The 12,642-nt window shown below is 44.8% G+C and overlaps 1 protein-coding gene across 3 annotated transcripts in view; it reads left to right on the top strand.

Annotated features, from left to right (window-relative positions):
• The window catches only part of FAM234A (family with sequence similarity 234 member A), a 61,183-nt gene extending 51,487 nt beyond the window's left edge, over positions 1-9,696 (top strand). For all 3 annotated transcript variants that reach the window (XM_021006557.2, XM_021006558.1, XM_021006559.1), the window contains exons 8-12: positions 1,452-1,592; positions 2,443-2,518; positions 5,582-5,722; positions 5,976-6,078; positions 6,264-9,696. In XM_021006557.2, coding sequence (XP_020862216.1) covers positions 1,452-1,592; positions 2,443-2,518; positions 5,582-5,722; positions 5,976-6,078; positions 6,264-6,472 — 670 coding nt within the window. In that variant the 3' untranslated portion in view covers positions 6,473-9,696. The remainder of the gene's footprint in view (positions 1-1,451; positions 1,593-2,442; positions 2,519-5,581; positions 5,723-5,975; positions 6,079-6,263) is intronic.
• The last annotated feature ends 2,946 nt before the right edge of the window (positions 9,697-12,642 follow it).

The raw sequence follows: 12,642 nt of genomic DNA, 5'->3' as shown, positions 1-12,642 counted from the left end.
TGTCTGGAATCATTCTATAAGGTGTTAATCTTGTCTCAGAAGAATTTCAAATTGAGCATTATATTATCTCTTTTTGCATGCATAATTTAACCTTCTATCCCATAGAAAAGAGTTTAACCAAGAGAGAAATTAAATCCTTCAAAAATTTAAATTGAAATGAAATCTAATTTCCAACTCTATGTCAGGTATTTTAAAATATATTTATTGTCTTCTAAGTGAATGAGAAAATATCCAGAAATGACTTGTTTTGTGGAACCAAAAATACACAAATCTACCTCACTTTACAGAATAGATGTGCTTGTGAGAAAAAGTTCACTATGCCCATTTACCTATACTCTGATTATAAAAATTAGAAATATTTTCCCATTGGATGAGGAAAGCTCTTTACCCATAGTGAATCCCATACATAGCAATGTAATGATTTTTTTTTTTTAAAGAGGACAGTTTAATAATTCTTTGGGCCTTTGACCCAGAAATACCACTACTAGGTCTGTTTCCAAAGATGATTAGGGAAAAAGGAAAAGAACCTATATGTTCTAAAGTATTTATAACAGCTCTCTTTGTGAGGGCAAAGAACTGGAAATTTCAGGGATGCTTGTTCACTGGGGAATGGCTGAACAAGTTATGGTATATGATCGTGATGGAGTACTACTGTGTTATAAGAAATGATGAGCTTAATGAGCTTAGAAAAACATCAATAGACTTGCAGGAAATAATGAAGAGTGAAGTGAGTAGAACCAAGAGAATGTTGTATATAGTAACAGCAGTATTGTTTTAGGAACAACTTTGAGTGACGTAAGTAATTTTGACTAAATACCCAGATTTGACTATTTGAATAAATACCTGAGTTAACTACAAAGGGCCTATGAAGGAAGACACTATCTACATCCAGAGAAAGAACCAATAAATGGGGGGGGGGGTATATTTGTATTTGTGTCTAATGGTGGCCAAGTGACCATCTCAAAGGGGAAGGGAGCAAAAAAGGGGGGGAAAAGTTACATGATCGTTTTATTATATATATAAAAGGAATAGCAAGTTGTGCACAATAGATTTGTAGGTTCTTGTGCAATCATCTTTTTTTCTATTCTAGTTTCTTATGGAAATGCTTGTTTTATTTATTAAGTTCAGAATAAAATAAATTTGAAAAAAAAGAGGACTGTGTTCCAAATGTTTTAGAAGAGGAATAACTGAAATAAGGAGGTAACTATATGATTAGAGATAATATAGACAATCACCTCCAGAGGTGGGGAGCAAACATGGAAAAGCCAGCTTTCTACTTGTCTCTGGTTGGCCAGTCCCTCTCACACCAGAAAGAGCACCCTGGCCTTTCATAATTCAGTTTTGTCAGAATTGGAAACGTTTTGATCTAGTTATAGAATTAATGTGTTTTTCCTCCCAAGAAACCTTCACTCTATTGTCTTATTGGGCCTTTCCTCTGCATTTATACTTAGCTTGGGAACGATCCGTTACCTGATGAAAGTACCTGGGAGTACAGGGGAAGACATACTCCTTGTGAAATCAGATGCATGTGAGCTGCTTGATGGGCAGACGCTTATTTCGAAGTGGACCCTCAACGCATCTGAAGTTGTGAGGTATCGTTGGCCTCTGAAGCAGGGGACTGGTATTCTGTCTGTGAGATAGTTCAAAAAAAGCAGGAACACCTTCTCATGCCAGGGCAGCAGGGTGGTGCAGTGGGTAGTGCTAGACTTGGAGACAGGGAGACCCAAGTTCAAATCTAGTCTCAGATGCTTACTAGCTGGGCGACACTGGGCAGGCCACTTGACCTCTGTTTGCCTCCGTTTCCTCAGCTGTAAAATGGTGATGATGGTGATAATGGAGTAATGGCACCTTCCTCCTAGGGTTGTTGCAAGAATCAAATGAGGTAATTTTAAAGCTCAGCTCAGTGCCCAGCGCATAGTAAGCACTTAGTAATATGCTTATTTCCTTCCTTCCTGGAGAGAGGGGCAGCTTAGATTATTAAGGGGAGGACACCTTGTACAATAACACATCATCTTTTGTTTGCTCAGCACTTTTTTTTACAAACAGCCCTATTGTAAGGTGGTATTCCATTTTATAGTTAAGAAATGAGACTTGTTAGATGCTAGGTCACAGGTCACCCAGCTAGGAAGTGGTAGTGCTGGGATCTTCTAAACCACTGCCTCTTCTTCCATTGGACTGTGCTGTGCACAGTGGGGAAGGAAGAGCTGCGGCCATTCAATCTGCCGCTGCCGCAGGGATTCTGTTTGCTTAGGAATGACGAAGAGCTTTGTACTGCCTCTTTACAGGGAAAGCTCTGACTTTCGTTGAATTTATTTTAAATTGTCTGTGGACAGTATAGGCTGGCGTGAGAATCATCTGCTATGTTTGTTTCTGGAATGTTAGTTACTCCCGTTACTTTCTGTAGGAGTCTCCGTTTTGATCTCCCTCCTCTTATCCTTCCAGAAAACCAGTCCTTGGCTACTACAAACCAGATGCAGTTGCTATAGTCCTTGAAAATGGAACCGGTATCCAAAGAAAGGTTTGAACGAACTCCTTTACTCAGTCCTGTCTTTCTCTGAAGCTTGAGGCAGATAAGTCTGGGCAGCCAGAGTGAGCTGGGACCCAGTATATTCCTTGGATAAGGAATAAGAGACCTGCTTCTGGGGTAAGAGGGACCTGGTGATGAAGGGAGGAGGGTGCCAAGCAGAAAGGGCAAAAAGAAGGCCCCCCAGGGTCAGGGAAGGTAGGATTTGTGGTGCCTTGCCTCTTGGGGTGAGCATGAAGGTGGGCAGAGAGGCAGCCACCTCTGTTAGCAGTACTTTCCTGCGGGTGGCTCAGTGTGCCTCAGCAACTCTTGCTGCTGCCAGATCAGCATCTGCACATCCACGAAGGTCAGGTGGTGTGGGGGTTCCTCTACCTTCCATGCTGCCAAGTTGGAGAAACCAGAGGACTAAGTGACAGAGATGTCCTTGGATGGCAGGTGCCATATGGTCTCTCTTTACAAATGCAGAGAATAAAACGATATTTACTAGCAAGGTGTGTCCATTTTAATGAGGGAAATAAATACATGCTTTGTAGCTGTGTGGCCCTAGGCAAGTCATTTAACCCTGTTTGCCTCAGTTTCCTCATCTGTAAAATGAGCTGGAGAAGGAAATGGCAAACCACTCCAGTACAGTCTGTCACAAATGAAAACAACTAAACAAGACAAATAGAAGTGTAGTGATGTGTGAATTGAATCTGTGTTCTTAGAGTATAGGGTGCTTTCTCTGCCATTACAGATGGTGGAACTTCTCTGAAACTTACCATCTTAGAGAGGTGGCCAGAGAGGGTCACCTGGGCATCACGTATCAAAGGTGGGATTCAACCCACCTCAGCTCTGAAGTATTCTGGACTCATAGTTGTACTTTATCCACTGCAGCACACTGCCTCAGTGCATGTATATAAATATGTATGGAATAAATACTAAGCCATTAAATACAGGGTTGTTTGGAAGGGAGGCCACTAGAAGTTAGGGGGAATCAGGAAAGGCTTTGTTTAGAGGGTGGTTTTTCAGACCCATCTTGAAGGAAGAACATGGCTGTCTGAGTGATGGAGGGCATCAGGTGAGCCTGAGCATGGAGACGGGAGACATCAATGGCATGGGAAGGGAGCACAAGAAGACAGACTGGCTGCATCAGAGAGAGCAGGAGAAGCAATGGTGTGCAGTAGGTGGAAGCCAAGGAGGGAAGGGCCTTTCGAGCTAAACAGACGACTTTGTGTCAGCTTCCCCCTGGAATTTATTGAGTCAGGTCGTATATATCATTTTGGTAGTAGCATGTAAAGTAGACTCGAGCAGAGACATTTGAATTGGGCAGACCAGCTAGGAAGCTGTTATAATCATCTAGGTAAGACGCCTTAAAGAAGGTGGTATTGTGTAAGTAAGGGAAGGACTGCATGCAGAGGGCTGGTGTGGAGGTAGAAAAGGTAAGGCAGCTGATGAGATGTGTCAAAAGACCGAGAGTGAGGAATCATGGGTAACGTCAAGGTTATGGACCTGAGAGAGCAGAGGAATTGTGGTACCTTCCATAGAAATGGGGAAGGAGAACATTCCAGGGAGGAAGACAGTCCTTGCAGAGGCCCAGGTTGGGAGAGGAGCATTCTCTGGGAATGACCACAAGGGAACTGCTGTTATGAGTCACAGAGTATGTGGAGGGGGGAGTGAGGTCCCAGTGCCTGGGACAGGCTGGTTGTGAAAGGCTTTAAAAGCCAAACCGAAGATTGATATTTTATCCTGGAGTACTAGGGAGCCACTGGAGTTTTTGGAATAGGGAGGTGACTAATAATAAGTAGCATTTACATAGTGCTTTAAGATGAGGCTCACAACGACTTTGGGTTGGTAGTTTGCTATTTTTATCCTCATTTTACTGTTGAGAAATCAAGAGGCAGGCAAAGGTTAAGTGATTTGCCCAGGGTCACACAGCTGGGACATATTTGAGATGGGATTTAAACTCTGGTCTTCCTGAGCCCAGGTCCAGGTCAGTTGTGGCCCTATTGACTCTAACATGTCCAGTAGGCCATTGATGACGCAGGGCTGAAGCTGAGGATTCTTCAGAAAACCTTCAGTGGTTGCCCACCTGACCCTTCCCAGCCTGGCCTGGCCATTCAGATCACTGCTCTTTATAGTCTGCTCTGTAAACATAACCTTTGCTTTGCCGTGCCCAGCCTCTGCTCCGAGAAAGCTCTAGGAAGCTTTCCTTTCCTCTCTCCCCTTTGTTCCCAGCTCTCTAATTTACTGCCTTACTGAAAGACATCCCAGAGCAGCAGACAGAAAAACTGGCCTCAGAACCCGGAGAACCTCTGTTCAGGTCCCACCTCCGACACTGACGAGACTGTGTGACCTGGGGAAATCACTGAACCTCTCAGTGCTCCTCTGGGCAGCTCTTAGACTAAGCTGTAGAGAAGGCCCTGACCTGTATGGGTGGAGGGAATTTCTTTCACCTGGGAATCCCATCTACCTTACATGAAATCACAGGTTCACTCCTTGTTCCCCAGGATTCACTTAAAATGTTATTTTGTATTATTGGTGAACATGTCATATCCTATTTCTCTGTGTTAAACCCCACAGGGGCTGGAGGCCATATCTTAACTTATGCAGGCAGCTAGCTGAGTGGCACAGGGGATAAAGCACTAGAGTCATAGAGGCTTGTGTTCAAATGTAGCCTTAGATACTTCCTAGCTGTATGACCCTGGACAAGTCACTTAATCTCTTTCTGCCTTGGTTTTCTCAGCTGTAAAATGGAGATGGTGATAATAGTGCCTACTTCCCAGGGTTGTTGCATAAAATGGAGATAATAATAGCTCCTACTTCCTAGTGTTATCATCATCATTATCCAAACCTTTTCTCTTCCACAGGGCTCTACTGTCAGTAGACACTAACAGAGAGAAGGAAATGTGGTCTCTACCATGTAGGGGGTTCATAAGAAGCTCCATATGGGCTGTGCCTGGGACAGGCCAGTAAAATCCCCAGGTGGAAGTTAGTTGGCAGCTCCATCTTGAGCCCTACGAGCTGCCTCCCATTCTTTTGTATAGGCACTTTCCCCAACGTGTCTCGCTCTGCCTTCAGATCTTGATTGTGGCCGCCACTTCGGGAGCCATCCTTTGGAGCTACACCCTGAACTCATTTGCAGGGACTCCCAAGCCAGCCACCGTAAAGACAGCAGACCGACGTTCTGCCTTCTTCTTCTGGAGCAGTAATAACCAGATGGTACGAGGAGAGAGCACACCAGACCCGAGCTTTGGAGTTGGAGGAGCTGTGTTCAAGTCCCAACTCTGCCTCTTTCCTCTTCAAAATTGAAGGGTTGATGATCTTTTGGGTTCCTTCTAGCTAAATTATCTGATCTCTTTGGGGGAGGGTCCCCAAGGGCAGGGTCACAAGAGGTGTCCAGGAGTCCAGAGTGTACCAGGATGTACACCAAGCACATTAACTATCCATGGTTTTTGGTTTTTGTTCTCTGTAGGAACCTGTTGACTCACAGAAAAACCTGTATATGTTCCACCCCACTTTTCCCAATATCTTTTTGGAACTTACCAACACTACCAAAAACATTGTGGCCTTTAATGGTAAGTGGAAACCCTTACTCGAGGGACCTGGATGCACATCCCCACTTTGGTTTTAATTGGTGGCAGCCTGAGATATGGTGGGCTTTCCAGGGTGAAAACGTAGATCCTTTGGTGCAAGAGTGGGAGGGCTGGTATTCTCGTAACCCTAGGGAGACCCTTGACCCCTTGTGTCTCCTCTGCCATAGTGTTGTTTGAGCAGAGCCACCATGCCTCTTATGTGCTGCTCACTGGGCCCACAAATCAAGGATGGCCTGGCCTGGTGTCTTTGTCAAAGCAAAAAGTGAAGGAGAACGTCCTAACTGCTCAGGTGGTCTGGCTGGGAGCGGCAAGGCGTGAGAATGAACAGACCATTAAAGACCGGTTTTATGAGCTGAGATACAAGAAAGAAGCATAAACTCTTCAGCAGACGATGTCTGGTTTTTTCCCCTAGTTTTTCTTCCTCCTCCTTAAGAAACCAACTGAAGAAATTAAAGTCCAAGAAAGCTCTACTTTTCACGTGTTCTCCAAACTGACCTATGCGTAGGGCAGAAGTGCAGTTTCTTCCTCTTGTGGAGACAGAATTGGAGTCATTGGTCCCAAGTCTTTCTCCAGGTGCCTTACTCAGTCTGAGGTTTTTTACATGTTTCTTACAAATAAGGAACAGTTAGGAAAGGTAACTCAGGGGAAGCCTAACTCGTTACACCTTTGATAGCATTAATCCCACTTTCTTGGTGTGTCTTCACTCCCTTGCCCTGGGCGTGGGGTCGAGGGGTGCTTCTGTGTAAGGCAGGCCTGCACCACGTATGGCATGCCCATTGTCTGCTTGTGGCTCCCCAAAGGATTTTGGGCAGCCCTCAAAAAATGTAGGGTTGCCAATGTGCACTCTCCTCTGTGTCACATGACCCGTGCCATCACGAGTCTAACTTGAGTCTAACCCGTCTGCAGCCCCAAAAAGTTTAGCCTGTTTTAATTTTGGCTCCTACCTACTGCCAAGTTGTACAGGTCTGCTCTAAGACATAGTACAAGGACCCTGTCTGAGTTCAGACAAGTTCTGCCTCTGCCCTCGCTTGTGTTCACAGCCTTCTGAAGCTTCTCTAAAGACAGCCTTTTTAGGCCCTGCCCAGCCCTCCAGGCTAAGCATGAGGCCATTCACTTTACTGTAGGGCCAACTGAATGCATTTCTGTTGAGATTTCCTCCTTGAAGGCATATGGGGTTTGGGGCTGATGAGTCAGGCTGAGGGAGGTGGGACGCTTTCTTGGTGATTTTCCTGTCTCAAGGAACATCGCCATCTAGCCAAGCTGGCAGGAGCCCCTAAGGACCTTGAGAAAGCAAATAAGGTAACTCATGGGATGACTGAGCGATGCTGACACCTTCAGGAGATTCTGAAGCAGCTGAGAGTCTGCTGTCCCTCCTCCAGCTTTCCCTAACTTGATATGGAAACACTTCTGTTCCTGGTCAAATAGCAGCGTCTCTTTAAATAAGATCCTAATGTCTAGCTCCAGTGAATACGTGTCAGCAGAGACACTGCTGGTCTGACTGTTCCCCCTGCTTGCAGCCACTTAGACTATACTGACCTCCAGTCTGGCACTGGACTCTGGGGGAGTCCTGGTGGACTGCTGCTTTGGCTTCTCTGCCTCAGGCCCTCTTCTGCCCCCAAATCCTAATTCAGGAAGCTTTCTTTGTCTTGGTCCAGTAGAGATTTTGGCCTGTAGGAGCCCCTTGGACTCATTCCCCGGGGGCACTGGGCTTCAGAGATATTCCATGGCTATAGTTTGGGACAGATAGCACTGTTCCCAGTATAGCGGTGCATTGATGGGGGGCAAGTTGCTCACAGAATTTGGTGGTTTTAAAACTATACGCATTGGATACTTGTAGCATAAATTCCAAAACATACCCCGCTGAGGTAACACACACTTGGGAACATTTTTTACACCAGCATCTATAGGAAACAGTGGGTTTCTTGGGTGTTTTACTCTGGGCCTGTTCTCCTTTATGGAACCACAATGAACTGGACTAATCGCCTGCTAAAGTTAGAAGCATGAAGCGAAGGCCCTCCGCACTGCACTGCTGTTCAACGCCAGATGGCCGAGCCCCTCCCAGGGCCACAGCGGTGCTTCTGCAGCCTGGGACTAAAGCGTTCCCCCTGTGCTTGGTGACTTAGGGAACAAAGGACTTCCTTGGGTGCCTTGTTGATCTTAAGCCCCTCAGGGCAGGTGCAGCTTAGGACCTGCCCTAGATCGTGGAGCTTGACCTTTATAACTTAATACAAATTGATTTGAACCCTGCAGTGTCCACTAGTCTTTCTCAATAAATGTTTTTGTGTTGTTTGTAAATGCCACCAGTGTGTGGAGTGTGCTGCAAATGCAGTGGGGGCCAATAAACTGGACCTCCCTGGGAGTGTTTCGTGGTGGGACGGATGTAAAAGATATAGGCCCAGCTCACGATTTGCAATTTTAGTAGACAGGGGCGCGATAGTTCATTTGATCTGAAATCTTAACAGGACTTGTGGGTCTCTACTTCAGCTTCTAGCCCTTTAAGATGAAAGAAAGTAAATCCAGTGGAGTAGCCAGTAACGATTTACTGTCACGTGAGTGGAAAGGGCCAGCATTGGGCCAGTCATGTCTCAGCAGCTTCCTACCTCCTACAGTGAGGACTTGAGCCTTTTTTCAGATAGCACAGCTCCGCTCCCCAACCCCAGCCAGTCCAGATGGGTCTCATTATACTCCCCTCTCCTTAGAGTAATGAAGAAGGGAGTGTGAAGGCACAGAAGCCAAAAGGCTTGTGTGGGAGACCTCATGTAGTCACACCACAGGAGTGAACGACTTAGAACCAACATGTGAAAAATAGGACAGAATCAAGAGAGGGTTACTGAGGCAGTCGAAAAAGACTTACTGAGAGGAAGTCAGGAATTCAGGGCAGCTACGTGCCCCGATATTGTACATGTCTATGTACCCCTGAGCTTGCAAATGGTTTTTACTCCTGCAGCAGCATGGTGTAGGGAAAAGATCTCTGATTTCTGGCATGCCACTCCCTATTAAGCCTCAGTTATTTCCTCTGTAAAGTGGAGATAAAGTGTGATCTTGCCCAGAGAAATGGGAGGAGGATGTACCTGCAAGATTTTTTTCAAAAGAACCCGTAAGGATAGGCATGGGGAAAATAGGGACCAAGCTTTGATTACTAGGCCACAACTTTTTTGGGGGGCTAGGCAGTGGGGTTAAGTGACTTGCCCAGGAACACACAGCTAGTAAGTTGTCAAGTGTCTGAGGCCAGATTTGAACTCAGATTCTCCTGACTTCAGGGTCAGTGCTCTATCAACTGTGTCACAAGCCCCCAGGCTCACAATTCTTTTAAACTATTGGTGGGAACTCTGGGCTTTCTTGGCTTTAATTTTTGCATAAATTAAACATACAGTAAGCATCTTGCAATCTCTGAGTACATGCTGGGTAAGGAAGACGACCTATAGGGAGAGCACCGGTTAATCTCAGCCATAGAAATAGCAAGAGATGATTTTAAATAATACCACAAATAACATCCGTCTTAGCAGAAGTTTCCTCACTTTGTTCAGAGCTCTGCTTTATAATCTTCAGTGGTTTCCTATTGGATGCTGAATAAAATTCAGATATCTTTGTGCCATGCCATGCAAACTCTCCAGTGTATCTTTCTTGCCTTATCTCACACAAATCTTTTACATACTCTCTGTTCTAGAGGCAAAGTGGCCCCCTCTCAATCTCCCCCCTCCTCCCATTGCCATCCTGCCCTCTAGCTTGCGTGAATTCTGATAATCTACCTCCTGAAAATATTCTCAGGCCCGTGTTCCCCACCCCCACTCCCAACTCAAACTATTAAAATCCTCCCTTTCTTTCAAGGCCCAGCTTGGTATTGTTCCTTCTATGCAGGCTGCTGTGATCCTCCTAGTTAAAGATGATCTCCCATAAGTGTCTCAGTCCACTGACATATTATATCCCTAACAGTATTCTATCAAAGTATAGTTATTTGTATGCATGTCTTATTCCCACCTATTAGACTGAAAGCTCTTCAATTCACAGAATTCTTGACATTTACAAGAGGACTGTTTTCATCACTTCTGCATCACCTGCAAAATTGTTGAGCAGTGAAATTATCCTACCACCTGTAGTTATTTTTCCCTGATAAGAGGCCATTCCTTAGAAGTGCCCTAGCCCCATCACCCATGCCAGGCTCCAGGAATTCTTGTTACTGCCTTCAGTCCAGGTGCAGGAGGTACTAAAGGACCTTGTAGAAGGTGACCAGATGGTTCCAGCTGGTTACCTGGAAAAGCTGCCGTCTACCCCCCGGCCAAGGATGAAGAGGCCCACCTCGGCTTGACCACTGAGCTTCCCCTCTACTTCACTTGCCACATCCTTGCATCCTTTTGTTCATTCTTATGAGTTACTTTGGTTTTCTTCCTGCTGAGCTTTACCTACTTTATATCCCCCAGTATACCCAGTGCTAGAAACAGTTCTGTTTCAAGCTTTGTTATTGTGCTTTTCCCTTGACCCTGCTCTTTTAATTGTAGGGGCATGCATGGAACTCTGTATTATCTTCATGTGGAGATTTGGAGCATGGAGTCCATACAGCTTTGTGGTATTGGCCTTAGTCCGGACCAGTCAGCTCAGAGGAGAGGATATATATATATATAGTACTAACAAGGCCAAGGCTATGAACTTCAAGCTATACTCCTGGGAATACCTTTGTTGATCACAAGGGAGCTCAGGTGAAAAGGTATAGATAATAGTTAACATTTATATAATGCTTACTGTGTGCCAAGGTACCGTGCTAAGTGCTTTGCAATTGTCTCATTTAGTCCTTACAACAATTCCAGGAGATGGGTACTATTATTATCCCCATTTTGCAGATGAAGAAAGTGAGACAAACCAGTTAAGTGACTTGCCCAGGGTCACACAGTAAGCATCTGAGGTCTGATTTAAACTCAGGTTTTCCTGACTCCAAGCCCAATTCAGAACAACCCAATGTGAGACATAACTACTAACGAAGGTAAGCAGTGCTAAGGAAAATGAGATATAGTAAGAATGGCTCAGGACCAATGATGTCACTTCCAGCAAAGATGGAATAGGATAGGGATGGATGTAGGATTGCAATTGATATAGGGAACTCCAGATGAGGAGACAGCTTACTTAACCAATGCTAATCCACACCTTCTCTGCAACTTACAGTTTCATCAAGACACCAAAAGTTTTAAGTTTCTTGATGAACGTCGCACAACCATGTCTTCTTGATGCTAAAGTCGCCATTCAGCTTACTAAACCTTGCTGTCATAGAGGAGAAGGAGAATTTGGGTAGTGGATGAAGTCAGGGAAACAGGCTTATAACTCACCAAGGTTAACACAGGCTAGTTACTTCTCTGAATCTCAGATTTCTCATCTGGAAGATAGGAATAATAAAGCCTTGGGATTGTCTGAGATTCATTTGTACCATGCTTTTGCAAACTTTTTAAACAGCTATGTAAATGTGAGTTACGCAAAACTTACAGAATATTTGTCTTCCTGTCATGGCCAAATAACTTCTATCATACTCAAAGGGCATGCCGGTCTCCCTTCTAGAAGAGAAGGTAATGAATGAACCTGAAAGAATGCCTCTTCACTCCCCAGGTTATCGAGGAGGATGAAATATTCCTTTTTTTAAAAGTGGGAGCCTCCAAAACTAAAAGGGTTTGAAGAGGCAGAGAAAAGTCCTGAACTGTATCAGAAATTTGGCAAGTGGAAAAATGAGATAAAAACAAGGAAGTGGAAAGGGATCAGTAGAGTCAGTCATCAGCAGGAAGAGGTTCTAAGAAGCGGCAGTTGCTTGTCCTCTTAGGAATCATGAGGTGGTTTTATCAGACCAACGAATGACAGGAAGAAGAGACCAGTAGTGCTGGTTGATGATGTCTGCCATTGGCACTGGAGAAATCTGCTTTATTCTAAGGCTGTATATCTCTAAAACATGGAGTACCTCCCCAAAGTTGTCCAACCCAAGGACTGCACCACCCATTTCTTGTGACTTACATGGATACTAACAATACCACCAGAATTCATTGCTAAGGGCTACTGAGTCATGGCCAAGAAACTGAAGACTTGTGGGGTATGAGTGGTATTTTACATTGGTCTGTTCGTAGAAGACAAAGCCGTCAGAAGGAAAAGGTAAGTTTAGAAAGTGAACAGCTGGCAACCCAGATGGATTTGGGATTTCTGGGCCACAGGTTAAAACATAGGAATGATGGATTCTTGACCTAGTAAGACTAGTAAAAATGTATTACCTGGAGTCTTGCAAATCTGATCAACAGAAATTAGGACTAGACCAGTGATTTAATTAACATCGGTAACTTCCAGGTGAGGAAATTCCTTCTGCCAGTATAGGTCATCATCTTCTGCAGTTTATAGTTTTAGAGTTGCCTATGGACACTGAGAGGTTAAGTGAGTTCCCCAAGATAATACTGCTAGTATGCGTCAGAGACTTGAACCTGGGTCTTCCTGGCTCTGAGGCCTGCTTTATTCACTGCATCATTGGTGTCAAATAGGAATTCGGCCTATGGGCTTCGTGTTGACTTAGAAAACCACATATTGACG

Source organism: Phascolarctos cinereus, unplaced genomic scaffold (genome assembly GCF_003287225.1).
Source record: "Phascolarctos cinereus isolate Bilbo 61053 unplaced genomic scaffold, phaCin_HiC Scaffold_4;HRSCAF=312, whole genome shotgun sequence".
Classification (NCBI taxonomy): domain Eukaryota; kingdom Metazoa; phylum Chordata; class Mammalia; order Diprotodontia; family Phascolarctidae; genus Phascolarctos; species Phascolarctos cinereus.
Note: the sequence above shows the minus strand (reverse complement) of the source record. Positions and strands in the feature narration are given on the sequence as shown.